This window comes from Ambystoma mexicanum, chromosome 2p, assembly GCF_040938575.1.
Source record: "Ambystoma mexicanum isolate Mex_15411 chromosome 2p, UKY_AmexF1_1, whole genome shotgun sequence".
In the NCBI taxonomy this organism is placed as follows: Eukaryota; Metazoa; Chordata; class Amphibia; order Caudata; family Ambystomatidae; genus Ambystoma; species Ambystoma mexicanum.
This window is the reverse complement of record NC_090923.1, coordinates 1467402060-1467428684: the sequence shown is the minus strand read 5'-3', so window position 1 is coordinate 1467428684 and position 26625 is coordinate 1467402060. Positions and strand designations below refer to the sequence as shown.

Genomic DNA, 26625 nt, shown 5'->3' with positions numbered 1-26625 from the left:
CCAAAAATCAGAGCCACAGACCCAGAGCAGCTCAGACGGAGCTGCAAAACGCTGATCATGCAGAACGAACCCCGACAAGGGCCTCGCAGCCAAGGCCACGAAGTTGCAACTTACACGCTGTGCGCCCTGAGCCAAGGTTACACCTGCCACTGCTAACCGCCACCCAGAGCCGAAATACAAATCAAATGCTCATAATTCTGCTCCAGCCACGGTCTCACAACACGTGACCAGGCCGACTGGACGCAATGCCAGTTCCCAGGGACCAGGGAAGCTCTGGGGTCTCACGCTTGGGACACAGACTGTAACAATGAGGTGACAAATTGGACACTGATGGCGGTGAGAAAGACACGCTCCTGCAGCAAATGGCAGACCTGTCCATTGTCAATCACTGACACATAGTCATACATTGTTTCTAACACCAGGTACACCGTGAGCTGGGAACGACGATGGTCCCAGGCTTGGGGGCTCACGGATGAACCAATCAGGGGACGAGGGGCTAACCAATGACGGCATCACAACCTAGCCAATCACTAACCTCCCCTATGGAACCATTTTGTTGTAATGAATTTTAGGGACGACCCAAGTGTACCCAAGTGTACCACCTGACCTCTACTCTACCTATTACTAACTACTCTATATGTGTCTATACTAACCCTATCACTCGGCGAGCCAACCCGAGGCGGCGTTAGTTTTGGGGGAAGATTCCCATGTGACGCACGGTGTGGCGTCTCGCGAGGTGAAAAAGGGCCTGCGAGCCCCCTCTTGCTGAGAAGTGTTCCCGGGTGACTTGTGATCCCAGAACCTATCCCTGCCGTTTCATCTAATAAACAGCAGTAACGCCTTGCTCTTGCATGTGCCTCATACTCATTGGGGACTGCGGGAGGAGTTGGGGGCTCCCTAACCGCGGAGGTCAAGAGAACGGCCCTGCCGGCGCCCCGGGAACTCACCCCGACAAGTTGGAGGCACTGCTGAGATCGGTTGAGACGCAGCATGCGCCAAGGTGGCCCGGCAACGCGGCCCCCTCCGCCGTTGCCCTCTTTGAAGGACTACAGGACCATCGCGGAACTGCGAGACGACTGGACTGCGCAATACGGAGAGTGGCCATCGGGAGCCGACTTGAGAAGTATCCCGCCTGTGGTTGGCGAGTGTCCAGACGTGGTCCAGACGAGGGGAGGTGACGAGCAGATTGGGAGGGGTACCTGCAGCCGAGCGGCACCAACAGACGAAAGCCGATGTGAGTATGGCACAGGCAACCAGCAATGTAAAGTTGTGTGGGTGGTGGGAGGAACTGTAACGAGGGTAGCAGGTGGCCTTACAGTGTGTTCAAATATTTTGCTAATTGAGCGGCGGTTGGTGTGTGAAGTATTGCGCGGTAGGCACGAGGGGTGCCCCGTATACTATTGCAGAATGAGCAGGGTGGGGCTTAAGGCACCCACATGCGATTGGTGAATCGCGCTGATTGGTTTTGATCATGGGCACCTGTGTAAAAAGGGGGTGTGGCATTCCTACGAGCTGGCGTTTTTGATCGATGAGTAGATGCGGATTCCTATTGGTTGAATGTTATAGCTCGGTGAATAGATGACATATCACTGGCTGAGGTAACATGATTGTTTCTCGGTGCAGAAGATAGTGGGCTGGTTAAGTTCCCCTGGTGAAGGAGCGTATCACACGTGAGGTGACGCAACGGGTGCAGTCTACTATAATAACAAAGTGATTAATGAATTCTCCACTCCAGGCGTGGTGGCAAGACAGCTGTGGGGATTGTGGGGAATAACATTGTAAAGTAGCGCGCACTTGATTTTCTTGGCATGCCTGTACGTACCTGTATTCAACTGTCTTAGGACTGGTGACGTCACCCATAGATTTGCATAGGACTACGCAGTGTTTTTCTGAATTGTGATCGGAGCAGGTGTACACGGTGAAGGGAGAAGTGAAGGTGAGGGGCGGCGGTGCACAGAGAAAGCCGGCTTGCCTCAATAAAGGGATAGCTCCGGGAGGTGGTGGAAAACAGCGGAAAAGAGGAAGGGGGAACAGGGAAGTTGTTGGAGGGGGAACAAGAGGGGAAAGGAGGAGGAGTTGACATTACGATTGAAGGCGCGCCGAGTAGCGGTGGCGCAAGAAAGGCGGGGCGGCTCACAAGCACGTCACGCGGGACGCGAAGTCGTAGGGGGCTTCGCGTGCCACAGGCCGAAGGTGGCCCTAGCATTGGAAAGAGAAGCGCAAAGAGGGTAATGTTATAGTAAAGGAAAGGAGGGCGGTGGCGCCCAACACAACAGTATCATAATACATTTGCTTCCTTTGCAGCGAAAAGTCGGAAGACCCCAGATTACTGGGCCAGGAAACAGTGGTGGTGAGGAGGTAAAAGTTTAATAATGTCTGTGCAATATGGAATGGGGGCAGGGTATAGGGCAAGCACATTAACAACACCACTTCAGCACATATGCGCTACACTTACACCGCATAGAGACAAAATAGTAAAATACAGTATTAAATGGACACAAGGAACAGACAATAAAATAAGAATACCGTGGCCGCCCAATGGCAGTTTTGACATGTACACACAACATTCACTGTTAGCATATCTCCACAACACATACAAGGGAAAGAAACTAACAAACCACATAGAGGTTTTCGATCTCTGGAACTTGTTCCAGGGATGCATGCCCGGGGTAACGGGGATGTTGACAATTTAGGGGGTGAAGGGGGAGTAGGTCAAAAAGGAGGGTGGGTGTAGCGCGCCTCCAGCACCTCACAGCGCGGAGGAGAGCGAGGAAGAATCGGAGGGGTCATACCCAGTAGCAGAGGTAAAAAAGGAAAGCGAAGGTGAGACACCCATAAGTAAGGAGATAAAGAAGGAAACAGAAGGGCAGTACCCAATGAGAGAATTAAGAGAAGCGGCGCAATCACAGTTTACAGCTGCAGAAGGCTATTCAAACCCCACGTTCAGCCCGCCGCCGTACGCACCAGCAGATAGTTACCAAAATGGGCGGGGTGTGGGGAGCGCCACAGACGCACAACAAGCTCAGCCGAACACGGGTAGTGCACAAAAGACACACATGGATTTCGCAATCATAGGACCAGATGAATGGATAGCTGCACAAGTGTTACTGAAACTACGGGGGAAACTAACAGAAGAGGAGGAAGAAGTGGTTAGTAAGATAGAAAAGAAGGAAGAGAAGAAGGAAGGAGCACATGGAAGATGTGAGGTAGGTACAACAGCAGACGGAAGGATGACAAGGGCAGAAGAGGCGGTGTTAGAGGAAAAGCTGGCAGAAGTAAGGGAGGCACGGAGTGTACTGATTAGGCAACTGGAGCAGGAGGAACGTGGGAAACAGGGGAGGAGGATGGGAAGTAAGGGTGATAGAGCGGGGGTAACCCAACAAGAGATAGAGAAGAAGAAGAAGGAGGAAGACTGCCTAAATGGGATTGCGGAAAGGGTAGCACGTATGGAGCAGCGGGAACTTAGGAGGAAGGAAGAGGAGTGAGAAGAAAACAACAGGAAGATGCCGCTATGGAAAAGGAAGATTATAGCAGAAAGTGCACATAAGTATGAGGAAGGGAGAATACTAGAGAGCTTAGTGGAAAAGGAGGGCAGGGCATGGTATGAAAGGGATAGAGATGTCAGGGCACTTAAGCAGGTAAGTGACGCAATAATGAACAAACTTTGCAGGGCAAGAACAGGAGTAAAAGATGAAGAGAATAAACAAAGCAATACGGGACCCATAGGATCAGGTAAGAGACATGAGGTTAAGACACCTGCAAATAACATAGGGGAAGCAGCAATGACACAAGTGGAAGGAACAGATATAGAGTACACAGATATAGATATGGAAACAGTAACTGTAGGAGGGGAAAACATAACCACAAGGTTAGCATTTTCAGGTGGGTTTTGCAGTGAGGAAGAAGAGGGATCGTGTGGGGGACAAAGCGATGGAAGCGTGTAAGGATTAAGTAAGCTATACATAACACGCACAGACTGCAGATCGTCATGGGAGTGTAGGACACAAGAAGAGGGAGAGGTAGGAAGGGCGCACGAGAGACGGCAAAAGGAAAGGTCTCAAAACCAAACAACATCACCAACACAACACACGCCATATGTTAACAGACTTAGGGACCTCCCAGGACGCAGAATGGAAGAGTTGGTAACACCACATGACAAGAAACAGGTAGACAAATGGAGGGGACATGTGGCCAGGGGAGAAAATAGGTTTACACAACACCATACCGACTTTATTGAGGAACTTTCTGACATGGAGGAGGAGGATTGCGAATACACACATATAAAACCATACAAACGCACACCAGGGTAGGTGAGGGAATACACACAAAAGCCATTACTAGAAAGAGGGGGAGCAAGGCCACAATATGTCCCTTGGAAGCACGCGGGTAAGGAGAACATTAAATGTAGACTGCCATCACTGAGTGGAGGGGCTGGGAAATGTATATACGAAATGGAAACGCAAACTGCTGGGCTAAAGCTAGCAGTGGGCGATGTGAAGGGGTTGTTAATTTCCATATTGGGTGACGCAGCAGATGACATTTGGAAGAGGGCGGGATTCCCAGGGGTGACCATCAACGATACATCACATGATGGTGCACCATTTGCGAATTGCAGACACGCATTATGGCAGGCACTGAGAGTACAATACCCAGACACATCAGACATAGGAGCAATAACGTCACGCAAGATGCGTGAAAATGAAGACCCTGTTAATTACATCCAGGAGATTCAAGAGAAGTGGCACTTGGAAACACGGGAACTGTGGGATAAAATGCTAGCAATTATATACCACATACTGATACAGGGCCTCCCAGAGCTGGTACAAAGACAGCTAAAGAAACAAGTAGGAATGGAAGCTAAGGCGTGGCCAGAAATACAGCTAACAATAGTTCACCATTGCAGATTATGGCAGGAGAAGATGAAGCAGAAAGAGGAGGATAGGAAGGCAGAGGAAGCAAAACTGGTGCAAAAGAAACTGTCAAAATATGCAATGGAAGGTGCGCTCATAACAGGCCCCACAACAGGCCCCACACAAGTAACACAAACACCAGACGCAACACAAAAGCACACAGTAGAACAAATCCAGACAGCACAAATAACGACACAACAAATGCCACCGCTACCACCATACACAGCACAACACTCCTATGCTCCTCAGGTGGGGGGTGGATATACACAAATGGGAAATGGACAAGCGAACAGCTATAGAGGAAGGGGAGGGGTAGCCAGGGGGCGGGGATATGGACCAGCAGCACTTCAGCAAGGGGGAGGGTTCCCGAGGATACAACACATATGGACATCAGGGGTACTTAGACAGCACTGGGGGATACCCATGGCAAGCACGAGAACCACCAACGTGTTGAACGTGTGGATTGGTAGGGCACGTGTCACGCACTTGCAGGGTAAGACCGGCACAAGCAGGATGGGGAGAGCAGGGACAACAAGGCTACAATGGGGGACAACAGTATTACCAACAGTCACCACAACAACAGGTGACACAGACACAAATACAACAACAACCTATGCCACCACAGCTTGAATACACAACGTCCCCTACACCACAGGTGCAACACCAACCCGCACATCAGCAAGCACAACAACAAATGACAACGGCACAACAACAACACGTCCAGACAGTACAACAGCCAACACAGGTACAGGACAGTACCCAATCACCCGCAGAGGCACCCATGCAACAGACACATTTGGGGAAGGTGACAATACTGGGTCACAACCCATACACGGGGAACAGTCACTATACCCCCAATAGGACAGCCCACAGACGTCCTTGTTGTGTCCCATCCTGTCAGTAACACCTAACCCTGCGGAGGAACCACGCATACAGGTGGCGATAGGTGACAAAACATTTTCCTTTTTAGTAGACACAGGTGCAACTAGGTCTTGCATCCGGGAAGGGAAGTTTAATTTGTCAGGCGATGCCATGCACACTCAAGGATTCTCTGGGGCTAAAGGGCTGGTTCCTTTTACTGATAACATCTCCTTATCTGTTGGGGAGCACGATTTATCTCTACCCTTGTTATACTCAAAACAATCACCAGTGAATATTCTTGGAAGAGATATCATGAGCAGAATGAACATGACTATCTCTTTTACTGACAAGGGAATAGTGTGCTCCACACCAGGCATACACATGCTTCCCGCTCGACACATACTACAGGCTTACTGTTGCAAGAAAGTGATAAGGGCAGGGCCAGGGGACAGAGATCTTTTCCAATATGGGACAGACATGGCAATTGCATGGTTACAAGGAATGCAGGGCAAAGTGCGGAGGAGACCCGCAGCATATCTCTTCAGGCCTGAGACACCCACTGACGAAGAGGAAGGGGCAATAATATCAGTGGATGTGGAGAGTATTGTTGCAAAAGCAGACTACATTGCAGTACACACACAAGATAGGGAAGGGAAGGCACAGAGAGCAATGGTAGCATTGGCTGAAGGATTTAGACTTACACAGGTATCAGATGAGGAACTGTTTTCTGATGAGAAAGGAGATGGGGAAATGGTGTTTGATATGAGCGTTTACATCTGGCTGAAGGTTACATTCAAGGACGTAGCTCAAAAGATGGCAATGGCGCTGGAAGCACCTTGCCCTACCAAAGTACCATTCTATGAGTAAGACTTAGCTGCTGTAACCGCCTCCTTATGGACTACCAGTCCCTATGACGTGGGTTGCATCAAAAGCATTGGAGGAGTGAAAATAAAGCTGAAGAAAGGGGCAATGCTGCCCAGAGTGAAGCAGTACCCACTATCCAAGGAAGCTGATGAGGGGATATATGAGACAATATCTGCCCTAGTGGACAGAGGAATACTAGTACCATCAGAGTCACTATGCAACACGGCAGTGTATCCCGTGCGCAAGGCAAAGGGAGGGTCATGGCATTTCATCCAGGATTTAAGGCCTCTCAACAACATTGTGGAAGCAGAGTACCCCATTGCAGCTAACCCAGCAACGATACTTTGCCGGATCCCAGCGGAGGCGTCACGGTTCACCGTGATTGACCTCAAAAACGCTTTCTCCTCCATTCCATTACACCCCGATTCATAAGACCTAACTAGCTTTACATACCTCAACACGAAATGGAAACACACTAGGCTACCCCAAGGGTACTGTGAGTCACCATCCATCTTTAACAGAATTATTCAAATGGATTTAAGGAACATAGAAATAGAAAGCATGGTGCTGCAGTATGTAGATGATATAATAATATGCAGCACAACTGAGGAAAAGTGCAGGAGGGACTCAGTAAAAATGCTCACAATACTAGCTGAGAAAGGATACAAAGTTGATAAAGAGAAACTGCAGTATTGCCAGGAGCAAGTACTTTACATTGGCCAGATAATTTCACAGAAAGGGAGGAACATTGCACCACAAAGGGCCCTATCAATATGCAACACACCACGACCGCAGACATTGAGAAAACTGCAACAGTTTCTTGGACTATGCAATTACTGCAGGGCGTGGGTTTTTGATTACAGCTCCTACATAACACCACTACTTGAGGCACTCAGTCAGGCACAGAGAGGGCAGAGAAAGTTGGATTGGACACGGGAAATGACAGACGCATTTAATGAATTAAAAAATGCTGTGTCTACTGCACCAGTACTAGCCACCCCCAACTATGAAAAGGAATTCTACATTTTCTCACATTGTGACACTGCAGTGATGAAAGCAGTACTGACTCAAAAGACAAGCATAGGACACAAGCCACTGGCGTTTTACAGTGGCCATTTAGACCCAGTAATGATGGGACACTTCCCGTGTGAGCAAAGCCTGGCAGCTGCAGCATTTGCAGTGTAAAAGTCATCCTCCATCCCCATGGGGTGCTCCACTATGCTGTACATTGAACACACACTGTTTGCGATATTAAACCAGCCAAAATCCACACTGACTACGCAAAGAGCAACAGGTTACGAGATAATCCTATCTAGACCACAGTTGAAAATAGTGAGATGCACTAATGTAAATCGAGCAAGATTTATGGCAGAGGAAGCAGTAAATGGAGAATACTCACATGACTGCCTAGAAGCTATTGAAAATTACTCAGGAGCAAGGAGAGTGGAGGAAAATGTCTTAGAGGGGAGTGAGGTCATGTACATAGATGGGTCATCAACTATTGACCAAAGCGATGGAACAAGAAGGACAGGGGCAGCTGTAGTGCAACTAAGAGAAGACGGGATGTTTGTTCCAGTAAGATGTGTACAATTACCGCAGCACTACTCAGCCCAAGCGGTGGCGCTAGTAGCACTTATCTTGGCCCTAGAAGAAGGAAACGACAAAAGAGTAACCATATACTCAGGTAGTGCATATGTCACTTCAACAGTACACTCAGGATTAATAAAATGGGAAAGGAGGGGATTTAGAAGAGCTAATGGTACTCGGGTACAGCACACTCTCCTACTGGCCAAACTAATTGAAGTAATTAATTATCCAGTAGAGGTAGCACTTGTTAAGTGTCAGGCGCACTCCAATGGTGACGACCCAATATCAAGAATTAACGAAACAGCTGATGCTCATGCCAAATATGCAGCATACTTCGGCGAAATATGGTCCCTCCCAGAAAAACAAAAAGAAAAGGGGGGGTAAGGCAACTGTTAATGAAGGATGGGTATACTCACATCCCAGAGACACAAATAATGGAACTACAGGCAGCAGCACCAATGGCAGAAAAAGAACTGCGGGTAAAAAGAGGGTGCAAAATGTTCCCCACACATGCATTATGGCGGCAGAACAATACAGGGAAAGTGGTGATGCCCCTAGCACTATTGAAAATAGCCCTGACCCAATTACACCATCCCACGCATACAGGGAAAGAGGTGATTGCAGCACGAATAAAAGAAAACTGGTTTAGTCCTGAGCTAAACTCACACATTGCTAATTTCATCAGTAGCTGTCTTACATGCCAACAATTAACGGCCGGTCACACGCTGCAAGTGATCAAAGGTACTATACCTCGGCCTGAAGGACCCTTTCTACACCTCCACACTGACTACATTGACATGATCAATGTATGTCAAGGCTACAGATACCTGATTGTAGTGGTGTGCCCATTCTCACACTGGATCGAGGCTGGGCCATGCTCCCATGCTGACGCATTAAGAGCAGCAAAGTTCTTGGTGAGGGTGGTCTTCCCAAGGTGGGGGGTATGCAAGTGTATTGCGGTCAGACAATGGCCCCCACTTCGCTAACTAACTGTTTCAACACGTAACTACCCTTTTAGGGATCAAACATAAATTTGCATGTGCGTACCACCCTCAAGCAAACAGTGTCTGCGAACAACTCAATGGCCTTCTAAAAGAAGAGATAGCAAAAATCAAGCAAACAACAAAGAAGAGTTGGCTGTACTGCCTTCATTTGGCTTTGTTTGAATTGAGAAATAGACCAGGGTCAGACCACCACCTCACACCCCACGAGGTGATGACTGTTCGCCAAATGCATCTCCCACTCACACCACCATCAAGGGCCACAACTGACTGCTAAGCAACCAGTACTGTTTTTGGTGATGAAATGCATGAATATGTCTCTTCATTGGTTACTAGTGCTGCTTTTATCTCTCAACAGATCAAACGGGCACAGGGCAGGTCGAAGAACGATCATCAAGGAGAAACAACCAGCGAGGAACAAGAACAGACTACACAGTGGACAGTGAAAGAGGGAGACAAGGTACTCTTGAGGAACTTCCGGCGGACTTGGAGTAGTCCACGATTCACAGGTCCTTATCTGATAGAGAAAGTAGCCCCCAGGGCGGTGAAGCTCAGGGGCAGGGAAGTGTGGACACATATCCACAACATCAAGCCCTACAAAGCAGAGACCCACCCTCTCCTCAGCGAAGGGGCCAGCGCTTCAGCGACGACACCGGAAATCGACACAGCGCAAGACAAGAACGTCCCAAAAGACACAAATAATCAGCGCCCCATAGGCCACCCCATGATTACCAGGTCCCAGCAAAAGAAAACTGACTTAGCATAAATTAACGCTCCCCAACCACTAGCTAATAAATATACACCACACTGTGTAAACACGTGCATGCTCTCTTCTTTTTGTCTCGCACATGCAGGTACTGCGGATTGTTATCATATTTGCAATAAAGGACAAAGTACATACAGAATTTTAACAAACGTCACTGCCCAGGGGTAAATGCTGCCCACAGATGATAGCACTCCAGAGGCATTGTCACACCATTTGGATATGTTATAAGAAGGCCAAAACATCTAAAACGAAGAAGAATACGTGTATATTATAACATGTTCCTTATGATAATTACTCAATCATTCCCACACCTCCACGAAACACTACCAGCCCTACGAGATAGGACGGTAAGGAAAGTGTGGGAAGAGCTTTTCGCCTGGGCATTGAATGATTATTTAATCAGCAGGGCTTGAATAAAAAAGACTAACAATAATAACGCATAATTTTAGAGATTTTCAGGCGGGCACCTATATCATCTAAAGTAAAATAGCTGCAGGACGGCAGCAAAGATAAGAGTGAAAAAGCCAGTGGTGTTAGCAACTGTAATTAAGATGGTACAAATATTCTGTACCACTGGTCTGATTACTGTCGCTGTCTTGCAGGCATACTGCGCTTTCTGAAATTTCCACTACTAACTTATTGTTACGCTCACCTGACTCCCACGGAGGCGCAGGTCTGGTTTGGAGTGTTGTTGCTTCTTCTATGGTGAAGCGCAGGACCCGGAAGATGGACTGGACCGGACCTTTGAATCTGGCTTGTCTGGCTCGCAGGAATATCTTTCTGTATGTGAAAAGGGAGTATTAACAATCTGCGGGAGAAAGTATAAGCCTCCCGCTCCCTTCTCACCCCTCTACGAAACCCTCCTGCAACCCCCACGTGAAGTCTCACCTTAGGGTTTGAAAGGTTGAGCTCTCCATCCTGCTTCTCATGCAGGGGCGCGTTGTATCCAGTTACTTCACTGGGATTTTGATTGTAGAGGGTTCAAGTTTTGTTTTCCCGGTATAGTAGCGTAAGGATTCTGTTAATGAGTATGATTCCGCAATAATAATTGTTCTTTGTCTCTTTTTCAGGTGCGGAAACTATTCCGAGAAGAGCTGTGGAACCGAAGAATGAGACTCTGGTGAGCTTGATGAGAGTTCTCTCAGTGTCCTTGTATCAATGCGTTCACTAACGCTGATGTCTTTTTTCCCCATAGGGGCCGGGGTCCGGAAATGCCTGGATGCGGCACCGACCCGAAACGAAGCTCAATCCAGAAGAAATCAGGTAAGTCTTTAATGGGCGTTTGGGTAATGTCTTTTCATGCGCCCACTAACGCTGATGTCTTTTTTCCCCATAGGGGGCGGGGTCCGGAAATGCCTGGATGCGGCACCGACCCGAAACAAAGATCAATCCAGAAGAAATCAGGTAAGTCTTTAATGGGCGTTGGGTAACGTCTTTTCATGCGACCCTAACGCTGATGTCTCTTTTTCCCCTTAGGGGCCGGGGTCCGGAAATGCCAGGATGCGGCACCGACCCGAAATGAAGTTGGAATAACCCAACAGGTAAGCTTTGTAATGGAAATTAAGGTTTCCTTGTTTTCTTTCCCCTCTCACCTTTATTCTTGTCTTTTTCTCCCTAGGCGCGGTGATGTGTCTGCGAGTCCAGATGTCGCCGTAGAACATGGTGGCACCTTGTACAGGTGAGTGAGATGCGGCGCTGCAGCGATCGATGCGATGTGCTTTTAAATGGATGTCTTCCTTTTCAGGACCGTCGGCGAGATGTCTCCGGAATGTGGATTTAGCAGGTAAGGACTCTTCTTTACCCTTTTCTCTTCTCTTCTCTCTTTGCAGGTGTTCCAGGATGCTGGCAGGAGTGGCAGAAGACAGAATGCAGGAGCAAACACGGTGAGCGTCCAGCTGCTAGATACAGAACAACGCGAAGCGTGAGTTGCTGCTTGGGCGTGGCTTAAATAGCCTTCAAAGTAGTTCCAGGTATGTATCCTTCCTCTCAGGTATGTATTCCTCCCCTGACCACACCCGTGTGGTTAAGTAGTTCCAAAGATAAAGTAGTCCCATTCAGGCCTCAGAAGGCCTGGATGTTGCAGCATGGTCTGCATCAGGTAAGTTAACACTAAGCACCTTTAACACAAAGTCCCCTTTTATGAGCCTGGCGCCTATGGCGCCAGGACTGTGGCCCGATATGAGCCTGGCGCCAAAGGCGCCAGGACTGAGTCCAAAGAGCCCCTACTTGAGGCTGTTGTGACTTCCCTTGAAGACATGATGTCTGCCTCTGGGGTAGCTGGGTCTTGTTTGGCACCTTGGAGGTAGGCATCATGACACTTATCCCCTGCAATGCCTTCAGGGAGCACTGTGCCAGGTAGTAGAAATAGTACGGGGCAAAATATTAAGAGGAACAAACGTAGTGTATCAAGTGATGTAAATGGGGTAGACACATATCTCACAGAATCTGCACACGTCTCTAACAACATGTGGTATAAACACATGTCGAAAATTGGTAAGGATGCGACAAAGAACAACTGCTATGTGTATTCATTGATTCCATATGCCACGAGCACCTCAAGAACATTTGTTGCAACCGAAGTGCCTGCAACAACTACTGAATGCTTGCTGTATCTAGCATTATTCCAAACGAGAGGAAGATTCCAAGGGAAAAGGGCGACGCTCCGGTGGAAATCAAGATCGACATACCCATATGAAAATAACTTCTTCAAAACACTTCCCATGTATGAAGACTCATGGCAGCAGACCAAAGGACTGAGGTATATAGCAGAAGGACCAGAAAAAGGAGAAACACAAGAAGTAACACTGGATTATTTACCATGTGAATGGTATGCAAAAGAAGTTGCAGGTGAGCCAGGGTACTGGGATTGACCACTGATACTCATATACGGAAAAGTATACACGAAAGATGGATGGGTAGACAGTTGTGGGGAGCAAGATGCTGACATTGGCAAAGTCACCAGTGGTGAAAGTGCAAGAAGAAAACGACAAGTGCTATAACAAATGGACGAAGAGTGCAGTGCTGGTGACCTGGTTAGATAAAGAAGAGGAACCCATAACAATACTACCACTGACAGCACCGACACTGTGTTATCAACATGACGGAGAAATAGATGTTGGCACAAACGAAGGATGCAAGAGAACAGTAAAGCTTCCTGAGGGGGGTGCAGGAACAGCTGTACTAATGGACCACTACAAGGCCTGTGGAGCGAAGGCATAGCACAGTTTACCGCCAATGTGTGATGGAGTATGTACTATGGTACACATTAAGGTACCATCACTAGTAGTACCGCAGAAGCATGTAAACTTGGAAAATTTCCCGAAGATGGACGAAGGGAACAAGAGGAAGAAAAGATCACTGAAGGCGACAGAAAGAAAGAAAGGGAACGACACCACTCACCTGTCAAGAGTGAAGAGCCAAGGGGAACCACTGACAGGGAACTACCTGTGGGGAAAATCAGAGACATCCCTGAGTGACATCCCACCAGCACACAGGCTATTCAGCAGAGCAGCAGTGTTCTTCTCCTCCATAATACACCCAGGAGTACAAGCCTACGCCAATGCCAAATGGTTGCAGATCACCAGGTGGGAGCTCATGCTGCCAATCAACTCCACGGTGAACGGATTCAACGCAATAAAAGAAGAATTAAGAGCAATAAGGATGGTGGCTCTACAAAATAGATATGTATTGGACCTTTTGACAGCAATGGAAGGAGGTGTTTGCACGAAAATTGGAAACTCGTGTTGCACATTTACCCCTGCCAACGATAAAGAGAATGGTACATTATCGGAAGCAGTAGCGCAGCTCGCTCAGATGCATGCCAAAATGGAAGAAGAAGCGAAAGGAGTGAAGAAGGACGGCAGCTGGTTTTCCTACATATGGTCCTGGATGCCATCTTGGCTTTCAGATGGCCTCAAGGTAATAGCAGGATGTGTGATATTAGGAATAGCTGCTATAATGGGGATGAAGATATGGAAGACAAGATCCAAGCGTACTGCTGAAGAAATTATAGGTATGCACGTCTTAATGCCAGCTGAAGACGATAAGAATGCAGACATTATCATTAAGGAACGTGAATGGCTGCGCCAACAAATAGTTGAAGCAGACTTATACTGCCCTTCCATCTAAGTTGAAAATCCAAGGAACCCGAAAAACTATGTTGGGAAGTGGGTTTACTGCAAACTCGGAGGTGGATGTGTTTATATGTACTGGTCTTTGGAAGACCATGTGGACCGATAGGACACTTGGCAGGGATAACGAAGGTATGGCAAGTGCAAGGAGATAAAAGAGTGGATCATTTTGTGGTCGACAAGTCGACCAGAGGGGGGACTGAAGAGGGAAAATGGGACATTCCCGTCCCCCGATTCTCATCCAGACCATGGCCTAGAACGTCACAACCCAAGCACCCACCAGGAGAGGAATTTGACCCACTCACAGATGCCCCAGACGTCAACATTTACTGTGGCCACACCCCACATGGCCAGGGGAACTGCCCGTTAATCCAACCCCGTGCCGGTACCTCAGGTGACGCCGACATTGATCATATGGATCAGATCAATTAAGCAACAACAATGAAAACCACCATCGCTAGAGATGCCATGACGACATAGCTACGGACGGTAACACACGTGCCACCATGCACACTGGTCATACCCACACCAATCCACACAAAGAACATACTCAGCACTATGACGTAGGGGACCGTTACACTCATTCATGCATCGTTGTTATTTTTCACATAGGCTAAACTACAGCTCCGCAGAAACGCAAGACACAAGAAGAGCTCGTGCACATGCTTGCAAACTCTTCCTTGCTACTAAAACCACAGTGATGCAAGATACATATATCTAAGGACCCCTGTTGCCCTGCGCGACCCCCGTGTCATGAGCCATATGCCTCCATCTATAGACGAGGCCAGAGTAGGCTTCAGCATCAGAGTAGGCCGCAAAACCAGAGCCACAGACCCAGAGCAGCTCAGGCAGAGCAGCAAAACACTTATCATGCAGAATGAACCCCGACAAGGGCCTCGCAGCCAAGGCCACGAAGTTGCAACTTACACGCCGTGTGCCCTGAGCCAACGTTACACCTGCCACAGATAACCGGCACTCAGAGCCGAAATACAAATCAAATGCTCATAATTCTGCTCCAGCCACGGTCTCACAACACGTGACCAGGCCGACCTGACGCAATGCCAATTCCTAGGGACCAGGGAAGCTCTGGGGTCTCACGTGTCTCACGGACACAGACTGCAACATGAGGTGACAAATTGGACACTGACAGCGGTGAGAAAGACACACCCCTGCAGCAAATGGCAGACCTGTCCATTGTCCATCACTGACACATAGTCATACATTGTTTCTAACACCAGGTACACCGTGAGCTGCGAACGACGATGGTCCCAGGCTTGGGGGCTCACAGATGAACCAATCAGGGCACAGGGGCTAACCACTGACGGCATCACAACCTAGCCAATCACTAACCTCCCCTATGTAACCATTTTGTTGTAACACATTTTAGGGACGACCCAAGCGTAGCACCTGACCTCTTCTCTACCTATTACTAACTTCTCTATATGTGTCTATACTAACCCTATCACTCAGGGAGCCAACCCGAGGTGGCGTTAGGTTTTGGGGGGAAGTTTACCATGTGACGCACGGTGTGGCATCACGCAAGCTGAAAAAGGGCCTGCGAGCCCACCGTTGCTGAGAAGTGGTCACAGGTGACTTGTGATCCCAGAGCCTATCCCTGCCATTTCATCTAATAAACAGCAGTAACGCCTTGCTCTTGCGTGTGTCTCATACTCATTGGGGACTGCGGGAGGAGTTGGGGCTCCCTAACCCCAGAGGTCTGCGGACGCCCCTGCTGACACCCTGGGAAATCACCCCAACAATGCGATTCAAGATAATGTTCATGTGGAGTTGCGAACATTTGCAATTCTATCAAGAATCAACTCAGGGCAATGTTCACAACTTCATCCAAGCGTGGCACATGCCATCATTTGCGACTCCATTCAAGTGTGGCACATGCTACCATTTACAACTCCATCCAGGTGTGGTGCATGCTATTAGTTGCAGTTCCATTTAAGTGTGGCACATGCTGTCATTCACAATTCCATCTAAGTGTGCACATGCTATCATTCGCAGTTCCATCTAAGTGAGGGATATGCTACCAATCATAATTCCATCTAAGTGTGGCACATGTTAGCATTTACAATTCCATCTAAGTGACGGATATGCTACCAATCCTAATTCTATCTGAGAGTGGCACATGCTACCATTTGCAATTCCATCTAAGTGTGGCACATGCTATAATTCGCAGTTCCATCTAAGTGTGGCACATGCTGTCATTCACAATTCCATCTAAGTGTGGCACATGCTATCATTCACAGTTCCATCTAAGTGAGGGATATTCTACCAATAATAATTCCATCTAAGTGTGGCACATGTTACCATTTACAATTCCATCTGAGTGATGGATATGCTACCAATCCTAATTCTATCTGAGAGTGGCACATGCTACCATTTGAAATTCCATCTAAGTGTGGCACTTGCTATCATTCACAGTTCCAAGTGTGGCACATGCTATCGTTCACATTCCGTCTAAGTGAGGGATATGCTACCAATCATAATTCCATCTAAGTGTGGCACATGTTACCATTTACAATTCCATTTAAGTGATGGATATGCTACCAATCCTAATTCTATCTGAGGGTGGCACATGCTACCATTTGCAATTCTATCTAAGTGTGGCACATGCTATCATTCACAGTTCCAAGTGTGGCACATGCTATCGTTCACAATTCCATCTAAGTGTGTGACATGCTATTATTCATAGTTCCATCTAAGTGTGGCACATGTTATCATTCACAATTCCATCTAAGGGGGGGATATGCTACCATTTGCAATTCCATCTAAGTGTGGCACATGCTACCATTTGCAACATTCACATTTCTATTTGAAACACTGGTCATTATAAGAAGGGGATGATTAGTTGTCCCGGTCCTGCTTGCGTTGATTGATCATTGAAAATGCCCAACTTGTGAACTATTCAGGTTAGTGATGGGGTCAGCTTGATTTTTGATTTGTTACAGGGTGAATGTGTTCACAAAACTATTTTAGAAAATGACAAACCTGTATACTCTCGCCTTCTCTGCAGACCAAGGGTGGTTCAACCCGACTGTAATCCACACCGAGAATCCAGTTCTTATCTATTAACTGCACATTATTGGACGCCTCTGGAAAAACTGGAGTCTGAACCGTGTTCCTATGGTTGGTCTCCGGTGCTCTCCTGGAGTGAAAAATGCTGAAGTGTATGTCCCCTCGGATGATGTCAAAATCCCAGGTGATCACAGACTCACACTCTAGTATCTGAATGACAATCTTAAAAAAAAAACAAATATAATAACATTAGAGGGAAAGCTCATACTACGGTATCTGAATGGCAATCTTAAAAAACAATAAAGTTACATTAGAAGGACCATTCCAACCCTCCCGATTAGCCAGAACCATTAAAGGAGGGTGGGTGAGGTAGGTCTGCTGGCAAAGTACATTTATCTATTTTTTTAATTTGATTTTATTGATTTTGAAACAAAAATAAACAGAAAAACAAAAAAAAGAACAAAAGATTCGAGCGTTTCACTTGTTACAACTCTGTTAGCGTGTGGTTACATCAAAAGAACAAAACTAGAGTCTCATTATACAGTTGATCGTCCTTGCGTTCGTTTTGGGTCTCTAGTAGTAACAATCAGAATAACATTCTCCATACCCACCCCCCTCCCTCCCCGTGGTTGGGCAGACATCATTGCGGCATCTTTTCTCTGTTGACACGTTCATAGCGGGTAATGTTCGGTTCACTATTATGAGGTTTCCTTGATTCTTGGGTCTTAGCTGGCTTGCATTGAATGTTTTGGGATTCTTGGTTCATTTAAGATCCTGTAGTGTCTTCGGGTTGGGAGTCCATCGTCTCGGAGAGGTGTGTGCTTCGAAACTCCGACCATAAGGTCTCACATTGCAGTGCTTTGTTATGCAGGGAAGCCGTGATCAATTCCATTGTATAAATGTTGGTTGATAAATTGATCCATTCCTTTTTACTTGGGACCTTTTTGGATTTCCATTTTGTTACTAGCAGCGCACGGGCTGCTAATAATAGGTGTGGGGCAAGACCCCTAAGTCTAGTCCATTCGTCCTCGTTTTTTTCCATTCCGAAGAGAACCAAACGTGGATCAACGTCTCTCTGTATGCCATCTATGTCCTTAATCCATGCTAGGACTTCCTCCCAGAATACTCTAATGCGTGGGCAGCTCCACCACATGTGCCAGTAGTCAGCAGTTTCTCCACATTCTCGCCAAAATTTCGGGCTCAGAGTCTGAAACATCTTGGACAATTTGAGTGGGTCGTATTGCCATCTATGTAGGAGTTTGATGGCGTGTGATTTATATTGGCTGGATAAGGACGTCTTGGGTGCGTTTTTGCATATCATTTCCCATTGTTCTGGGTCTATCTCCTCTCCTAAGTCTCTCCCCCATCTACTTCTAAGATGTTCCGTGGACCCGGTGCCTGCTTCGATAAGTTCCTTGTACATAGCCAATATCAAACCCTTCATTTCAGACTTAGAATCCAAGAGTTGTTTGAATGGTGTGAGTTCTCTCTGCAGTTTTTCTTTCCATGTGGATTTTGTGAGGACTCCTTTTATCTGGATGTATTGGAAGGTGGACAATGGGCCTATCCCTAGGGCATCAGTTAGGTCTGGGAGAGTAATGAATTTGTCCTTCTGCTGGAGTTGCCCTACCCTTTCGAGTCCCGCCTCGTACCAGGATTGGAATCTCCCTACCTCAGGTATGTGATCGTTTATGCCAGGGGACCATAAGTGGCTAAGTGGGGACGGCCAGGTGGTGATCTTGTTCATTGCTTTGCTTGGTTGCCAGATGTTCCAGATGGTACTCAGTATCGGGTGGCCCTTAATTTTCCGTTGTATCCTTTTGTGAGGGGTCCATAGCCATTCTGACACAGTGGCTGGCGAGAAGTAATGATTGTCCATGTGAACCCATTGTAGATGGTTGTGTTCACATAAGTGTGGGATAAGAATGCATAGTTGTGAGGCTTTGTAGTATGTTTGCAGGTTGGGGAGACCTACCCCTCCTTTGTCTTTGGAAAGCATCAGAGTATTGAATGCAATCCTCGCCTTTTTTCACTGCCAGAGGAACCTAAGCATACGTTTTTTAGCTTCATCAAAAAACGCATTTGGTATCTCGATAGGTAGCATCTGGAAAGGGTACAGGAATCGGGGGAGGCATACCATTTTAATGGCATTAATACACCCTAACCACGAAATTGTGAGTTTGTCCCACCTGTTCAGATCGGCCGAGAAGCTCTGGAGGAGGGGAGGGAAGTTGGCTTCGTATAGGTCCTTTATGTTTTTGGTGATCTGGATGCCTAAGTATTTAAAGGCAGAGTGTTCGAGTTTGAGGCCTAAGGGCAAGAACTTGGTTTCGTTTTCCTCTTTTGTTCCTTGCAAAGGGAAGAGTATTGATTTAGTCTTGTTCACCTTAAACCCAGAGAGTTTACCATATTCTTCTAATAGTTGGAGAGCATGAGGGACAGATACAGAGGGGTTGGTAATGTGTAGAAGTATGTCATCAGCATAAAGTGCTATCTTATATTCTTTTGTTCCCAATCGCATGCCTTCTATTCTGAAGTCGGATCGTATCTTTTGGGCCAGGGGTTCTAGGGAGAGTGCAAAAAGTATAGCTGAGAGGGGGCCCCCCTGTCTAGTACCACGTCCCATGCCAAACCATCTGGAGTATTCCCCATTAACAGAGATAGATGCCGTTGGGGATGTGTATACTGCTTGTATCCATTTCCTAAATCTCGGTCCTATCCCCACCGTGCGAAGGACTGCCCTCAAGAATTCCCACTCCACTCTATCAAACGCCTTTTCTGCATCTATTGACAGTAGGGCAGGGTCACTTGGTAGTTCTGGTGATGTATGGATGAGATGAAGAGTTTTACGCATGGTGTCAGCCCCTTGCCTACCCAGTACAAATCCGACTTGGTCATTGTGTATGAGGTGAGGAATCAGTACTTCTAATCGAGCGGCTAGTACCCTGGTGTAAATTTTTGCGTCCAAGTTGAGCAATGAAATTGGGCGGTATGAGGCACAAAGTTTGGGGTTCCTGCCCTCCTTTGGGATCACTGTTATTAGCGCCTTCGTAAAGGAGTCGGGCCGTCCCTGTTTCTAATATCTCGTTAAAGAGCTCTGTCAGGAATGGTGTCAGTTGGTTGCTGAAGGTTTTATAAAACCCAGCGGTATAACCGTCCTCTCCGGGGGATTTACCTATAGTTAGTCTTTTAATTGCCTCTTGGACCTCAGGTTCGGATATCGGGGATTCTAAGAGCTCAGTTTCGGGGTACGAGATTTTGGGCATATCTATCTGGGAGAGATAGTGTTCTGTACCTGATTCCCCTGGAGTCACTCGGAGGTGTACAACGCCTCGTAAAAGTTGGCAAAACTCTCTGGGATAGTGTGGGGGATTGGGGGGTTCGTAGGGTTATCTTCAATTATCTCTTTGACTTTCCGTTCTGCCCTTTGTTCTCTGAGTCTGGCTGCCAATAGTGCGCCGGCCTTGTCCCCCTTCTCATAGAATTTCTGTTTGAGGAATCAGGGTTTGCGTGCTATTTGTTCGTGCTCCAATAGTTTTAGCTCTTCCCTTTTAGCTTGTGCCATGTTGATATTGTCGCAGTCCGTGCCCAGGTGTTCTCTGTTCTCGCTCTTCAGTTGGCATATTTCGGACCTAAGTCTGTGCTCAATGATCTTTCTCTCTCTTTTTTTGGTAGATCCTTCTCGTATCAGGATGCCTCTCCAGGTGGCTTTTGCCGCCTCCCATATTATCTGCTTGGAGACTTCTCCATTGTTATTTAGTTTGAAGTATTCCTCGATTTCAGTTGCCATTTCTACTTTAAATACGGCATCTTTCAGCAGGCTTTCATTACAGCGCCACTTCCCTCCTGGAACAGGTAAGTCTGCCCATCTTATATCTGACAGGACCATGTCATGGTCCGACCATGTTATCGGAATTATTTCTGATGGCGTTGTGGTGTCAAGGAGGTCCTTGGTGAGGTACAGGTAATCAATACTGGTGCATGTTTTGTGCGGATTGGAGTAAAATGTGTAACCCCTTTCGTCAGGATGTTTAATTCTCCACGCATCTTGTAGATCATATATCTCCATTATGTCTGAAAGTCCAGTGCGTTCACTTCTCATTTGGCTTCTTATCTCGGGGTTGCCCGGTTCCCAGTCTTTGGTCGGGTCTGCCCACTCGTTAAAGTCTCCTCCAAGAACAACCTGGCCGGATGCTTCCAACATTATTTTGGGTATTGTCTTTTCTAGGAACTTGGTTTGTCCTGCATTGGGAGAGTATATTACTACGACTGTTACTTTGACCGTTGCAATTGTCCCAGATATCAGGAGAGCCCGCCCGCTTACATCAGACCAGGTCTTTTACACTTCGAAGTTAATTCCTTTCCTGATCAGGAATCCGACTCCGCCTTTCCTGAGTGGGCCCGAGCCCCAGAATTCCTTTCCCCCTCTTTTTCCAAGTATTCCTCTCTCCTCCCCCTTGGCAAACTTTGTCTCTTGTAGAAGGAGAATGTCTATTTGAGATCTACGGAATTCCCTTGCCACTAGTGATCTCTTGGTCGGCGAGTTGAGGCCTTTCACGTTAAGTGTTCCTATCCTTAGGGACTCCCTACCCTTCAGCTCTTCAATTGGTGCCATTATCACAGTATTTCGGTTGTGGATTCGAGACCCCTGTCAAGTAAGTATATTGGTCATAGGGACTCACGTCGTCTTGAGTGATCCTTCGTGTTGCCGGTATTGCTTCATCTTTTGTACATTTCTTGTCTGCCCAGCCCCCCACCCTCCACCCTTCCCACATTGACGGCATCCGTGCGGACCCAGGTGAAAACGCTGGTCCTGCATCGAACCACCTTTAGGGACCGTCGCCTCGGGTCCCCAAGACTATTGTAACATCATAATCTTGATTGAGCCCCCCTTCACCCCCTATCTTTGTGTACATGGTCTGGATCGTTTTTTTGGCCCTAGATATCCTTACACAGTTCAGGCCATGGACATATGTATTAAAGTATATGTCGTCTTACCAGTGTTGTAGTTCATCAGTTCTCTTCCCCTGGGGGGGTATTACCTCTCCGAAATTTCCTCGATCCCTTGACACGTTTCCTTCTGTGGCCCTGTATACGCCATCCTCTTTCTTCATGGCGTGGGTCTCCCCGATCATGTTCCTCTGCGCTTGATCCAAGGAGTTCGGAGATGTACGCCTTGATCTCCCCTTCTGAGCTCAGCTTGATTTTGTTTCCGTTATATTCAAAAGACAGAGAGAAGGGGTACCCCCACCTGTATCTTATGTTCTTTTCTTTCAGATGTTTGGTGATAGGCCCGCACGTGCGTCAGAGTGCCAGGGTCATGGATGATAGGTCCTGATATATCGAGATTCAGGATCCTTGGAGGGTTATTGAGTCGCTGCCTCTTGCTTTCTCGAGGATCTGTGTTTTGTCCTGAAAGCGGTGGAATCGAGCAAGGACAGATCTCGGTCCGCCTGGGGGCCCTCCGGCTCTGTGTATCCTCTCCATCTTAGGTTCATCAACTGCATCGTCGGCAACTAAGAGTTTGATGATGTCGTGCAGGGTATTCTTCAGATCGCTCTCCGTTTCCCCTTCTCATTCCGGGATTCCGAAAATCCTCAGATTATTCCGCCTCTCCCGATTTTCCAAGTCATCAAGCTTGAGTTTGAAGCTCTCCTCTCATTGCTCCAGTTCGGTCATCCGTTGGTCGAGTTGCGCTTCAAGAGTGGCTATGGGCGCTTGATTGTTCTCGACCCCTTCGAGCCTCTCCTCCATGGTATCTGGACGTTGGGTAATCTTGTCGATTTTGGAGCCAATGCTGGCACCCATATTCTTTATTTCGCCCAGCAAGGCGGCAATGTCCCCTTTGGTAGCTGCTGATTCACTCTCCGAGGGATTTGGGTTCGCCATGGTATGGGCACAGTTTTCGGCGGAAGTCGAGACATAGGAGAATGTGGCTAGTTTCTCCCTAATGTCCATTGGTTCTCCCAAAGTTCCTTAGTATCACCAATGCTGTTCGATGGGGAGACGGAGTCGGGGTCAGAGGAGGCACACGCCCCTGGATCGGGGGCCCTACCCTCTGCACTTCGACGTCAGTGTTCTCCGTAAGTTAGGTGTTTGCTGATATGCCCAGTGTGCGGGTTCAGTAATGCGTATGGGTTACCCGGAGTGCGCTTTGGGGGTGATTTCTTCTTGTGCAAGGGGAAACATTTAGGGCGCGAGGGGTCCGAGCCGCCGCTGCATGGTGATGCCACCGTTGTTCACGGGGTAGATAGGATGGGCGGGCCTACCGTCTCCCCGCTCAGCGATGTTCCAGGGCCTAGCCTAGCCCAGTCCCGCTCTTCGGAAACTCCGCCGACTCGACCGATGCCGTCCCGCTCCTTTTGGGCGCGGGACATCGTCGGGAGTGCGAATTCCGTGGTCAGGGTTCTAGGTCTTTCAGGCTTCCTTCGTTCAGCAGGCCTAAGGTCCGCTTCCGACTGTTGCGCAGGTGCTTGCGAGCGGGCCGCGGAGCCGTTCCGTGTGACGTCTTTTTGATGGACGTATATCTCCGGTTTGCAGGGGTCGTTTTCGATCGGGTTTCCGACCAAACAGGGGGGTGGGGGCTCTCTGCTGGCAGCACACCGACGTAGAATCTTGGGGGGGTCGTCAAAGTGGGAGCTCAATCCCTCTTAGGGAGCCAGAGTGGCGGATCTCACGCGAAGTCAGACCACATCCGCGCGCCCCCTGGTGGCCAGTCGCAAAGTACATTTATAATGTCAAATTGTGCCTTTGGCAATCTAACCCTACAGTCAATTCTAAACTTAGTAACCACAGATAATCACACATAATATGATAATTGTCAGGTAGCATTTCCATCTTGTGTGTAATTCTCCCTACTCAGTGAGTCCCCCAGCATTCTTTGCTGGGCTATGTTTTTTTTAATGATTCTCCAGAGTGAGTGGGAACCTTTTTCCTCACTCGCCCATTATTTTTTGTGATTATGGTAACCCTTTTTGGTTAACTTTGATGGAGTATGCTTTCCTCCATTTTTTTAAATGGCATCTGTATTTTACTATTGCTGCACACAGCACCTTCTGTGCAGTGTTGCCCGGAGCTCCTTGAGCTTCCCTCTTTGGTTTTATTTTACTTGCCTGCGCTAACTCAATGTTACCAGGATAGGGGGTACTTTTTATCTTACCTATGCTTTTCTTTTGTGAGTTCAGCCTTATGTGGAGGGCTGAGGGGATACATAGTATTCCTTTTTCTCACTTCTCTTGAAACTTTTGTGACAAGTCAGGAATGAGATGCAAACACATGTTATTCTAAAAATCTGGCATTTTATTAAACAAAAATGGTTGGAAAAACGCCTATTTAGACCTATTCTACCGAGGAATTTCCCTGCCTCAAAACTAAAACTAAGGATCTGTCTGGGTGAAGTAGTCAGTAACTTAAAAACCGTCCTTGTGTCCAAACATTCTAAGCTGACACTCACACTAAAAACAAAACAACAAAGGGTGCAAAGAAATGCCTTTGACTTGATATTAGCAAAAAGTGTTTAAAACCAAAATGTAATAATGACCCCAACAAATATATCCTCAAAGGTAAAAACCCTTGGATCCAGAGGGTGATTCCCTTCCCACTGGACTGGACTTTTTAATAATAATAATATCTTTATTTTGATTTAGTTTGAATTTAACTTTACACAAGGTTTTAACTTAACACAATACAAGAAATTCATACTGGTACTAATTAATACATCAACTACATTTACTTGATTGTCGATATTATATACATAAATAAGCCTAACTCATCAAACATATAAAACATGAGACATAAAACATAACACATGAACCAAAACGTATATCATAAGATATAGATAATAAACCAATTTCATAAGTTGCATCTTAACAAAATACAAACATACCCTAGAATAGAGTAAAATGTACCAAAATACTAAAATCTAAAATTTAAAAAATTTAAAACTTGCTTCCGTAGAAAATGTATACCAAATAATTACTACTTTTAACCTCTGCACCATAGATCATGTGTTTCAGACCTATTGTTCACTGGGTGAGGGGGGCAACCTCCACATCACCTGCAGCCACACCCAATGTAAGGCAGTCTGTGAGGAAATGGAGTCGGTATTTAAACAATAATTCCAAAATGTTTCTGTAATGATGGCCTCATATCGATAGACCAAACTCCCCAAAGCACACATATATGTAGGGCCCATGTCTGCGCACTGTGTTAAAACATATCTAGCAGTCTCCCTTTTTTCAGGGTTTTTACAGATACGACAATAGCATGCTTCTAAGGCAAGTTGTTTACATGGGCCTAGCACATCCAAGTCAGGAAGTTGGTTCATTCTAAGCTGTAAGATTAACCACCTCACTTCTCTATCTGGGCATAATAATAAATAGGGCTGGGTTTTCCTATACCTATGCAACACGTTAACAACTGCCCCATATCCCTTTAATTTAGACAGGTGTATATAGTTACTATACCAATCCCATCTATTGAGACGCCTCACAAAGTCCTCCTTCAGTGAGTCAAAGGATGTTCCCAGGTCATAGTTTGGAGCTCAATCATTCCTCTCAAATATGTCAAGATTTAAGTTCATAAAATGACTACCCCTATAGACCACTTCTTTGTAACCACTGCCTCCCAGCCGAGCCAGCAGAGCACAGTATGGGTTGACCTAACAGCCACAAGCCCTAAGTGTCATAGCCCTGAGTGATGTTAAACCTAATTGAAATAGGTAGGTATTCCATAGGGCAAGAGGGACTAAGGTTCAAAATTGTGCGCCAAAAGAAGCCCTCTATTTTGTCTAACCAGACAGAGTCCTGCATGGCCAGGGCTTCAAGCCCATACAGGACTGTGGGGCAGAGGCATTGTTTGTACAATGTTATTATACCCTTAATAGAGTATCCAGCATATTCATGCGTGAACTTTTGTACTTGTAGGGTCAGTTGTTTAGCCCTCCTGACTTTATTTGCAATGATTTGGTCAACCCAGACATAGCATTCATCTCCAGACCCAGATATGGGCCGCATTACAAGTCCGGCGGTAACCGTGGCAGAAAAACTGTCAGGTTACCGCCGGACTCGTATTACCATTTCGCCTCCGTGATTCCTGGAATCACTGGGGCATTACGTTAATGGCCAGTTCATGCTTATTACTGCATGTTGTCAATTAATTGAGCAAGTTCTTCATGCCCACTAAAGTACGGTCTCAGATGACCAAGTCATCAGCACATAAATGAATTTCCTTGCATTCCTGCATTGCGGGTGCTCCTCGGTCTTGGGTTGTGTGCGTTCACTCGCATCCCTGATCGTCGCTCGCGCACCCTCACAACTCTAAGCCTTCTTCACCACTTGCTGCACACCCTCTGCTTCCCCTGCGAGCCCTTCCTTCCCCCTCCTATCCCCCTTCACCTGACCTACTGTGTACTCTGTGGTTTTGTTGTCCATGGTTTGCTGTTTTCTTTCCTTCTAGGTTCCCTTGGTAGTTGTCCTGCC

The 26625-nt window shown here is 47.1% G+C and overlaps 1 protein-coding gene across 7 annotated transcripts in view; it reads right to left on the bottom strand.

The window, feature by feature from the left end:
• The window catches only part of SEC14L5 (SEC14 like lipid binding 5), a 765028-nt gene that overhangs the window by 32758 nt on the left and 705645 nt on the right, over positions 1-26625 (bottom strand). For all 7 annotated transcript variants that reach the window (XM_069646047.1, XM_069646048.1, XM_069646049.1 and 4 more), the window contains one exon: positions 17120-17368. In XM_069646047.1, coding sequence (XP_069502148.1) covers positions 17120-17368 — 249 coding nt within the window. The remainder of the gene's footprint in view (positions 1-17119; positions 17369-26625) is intronic.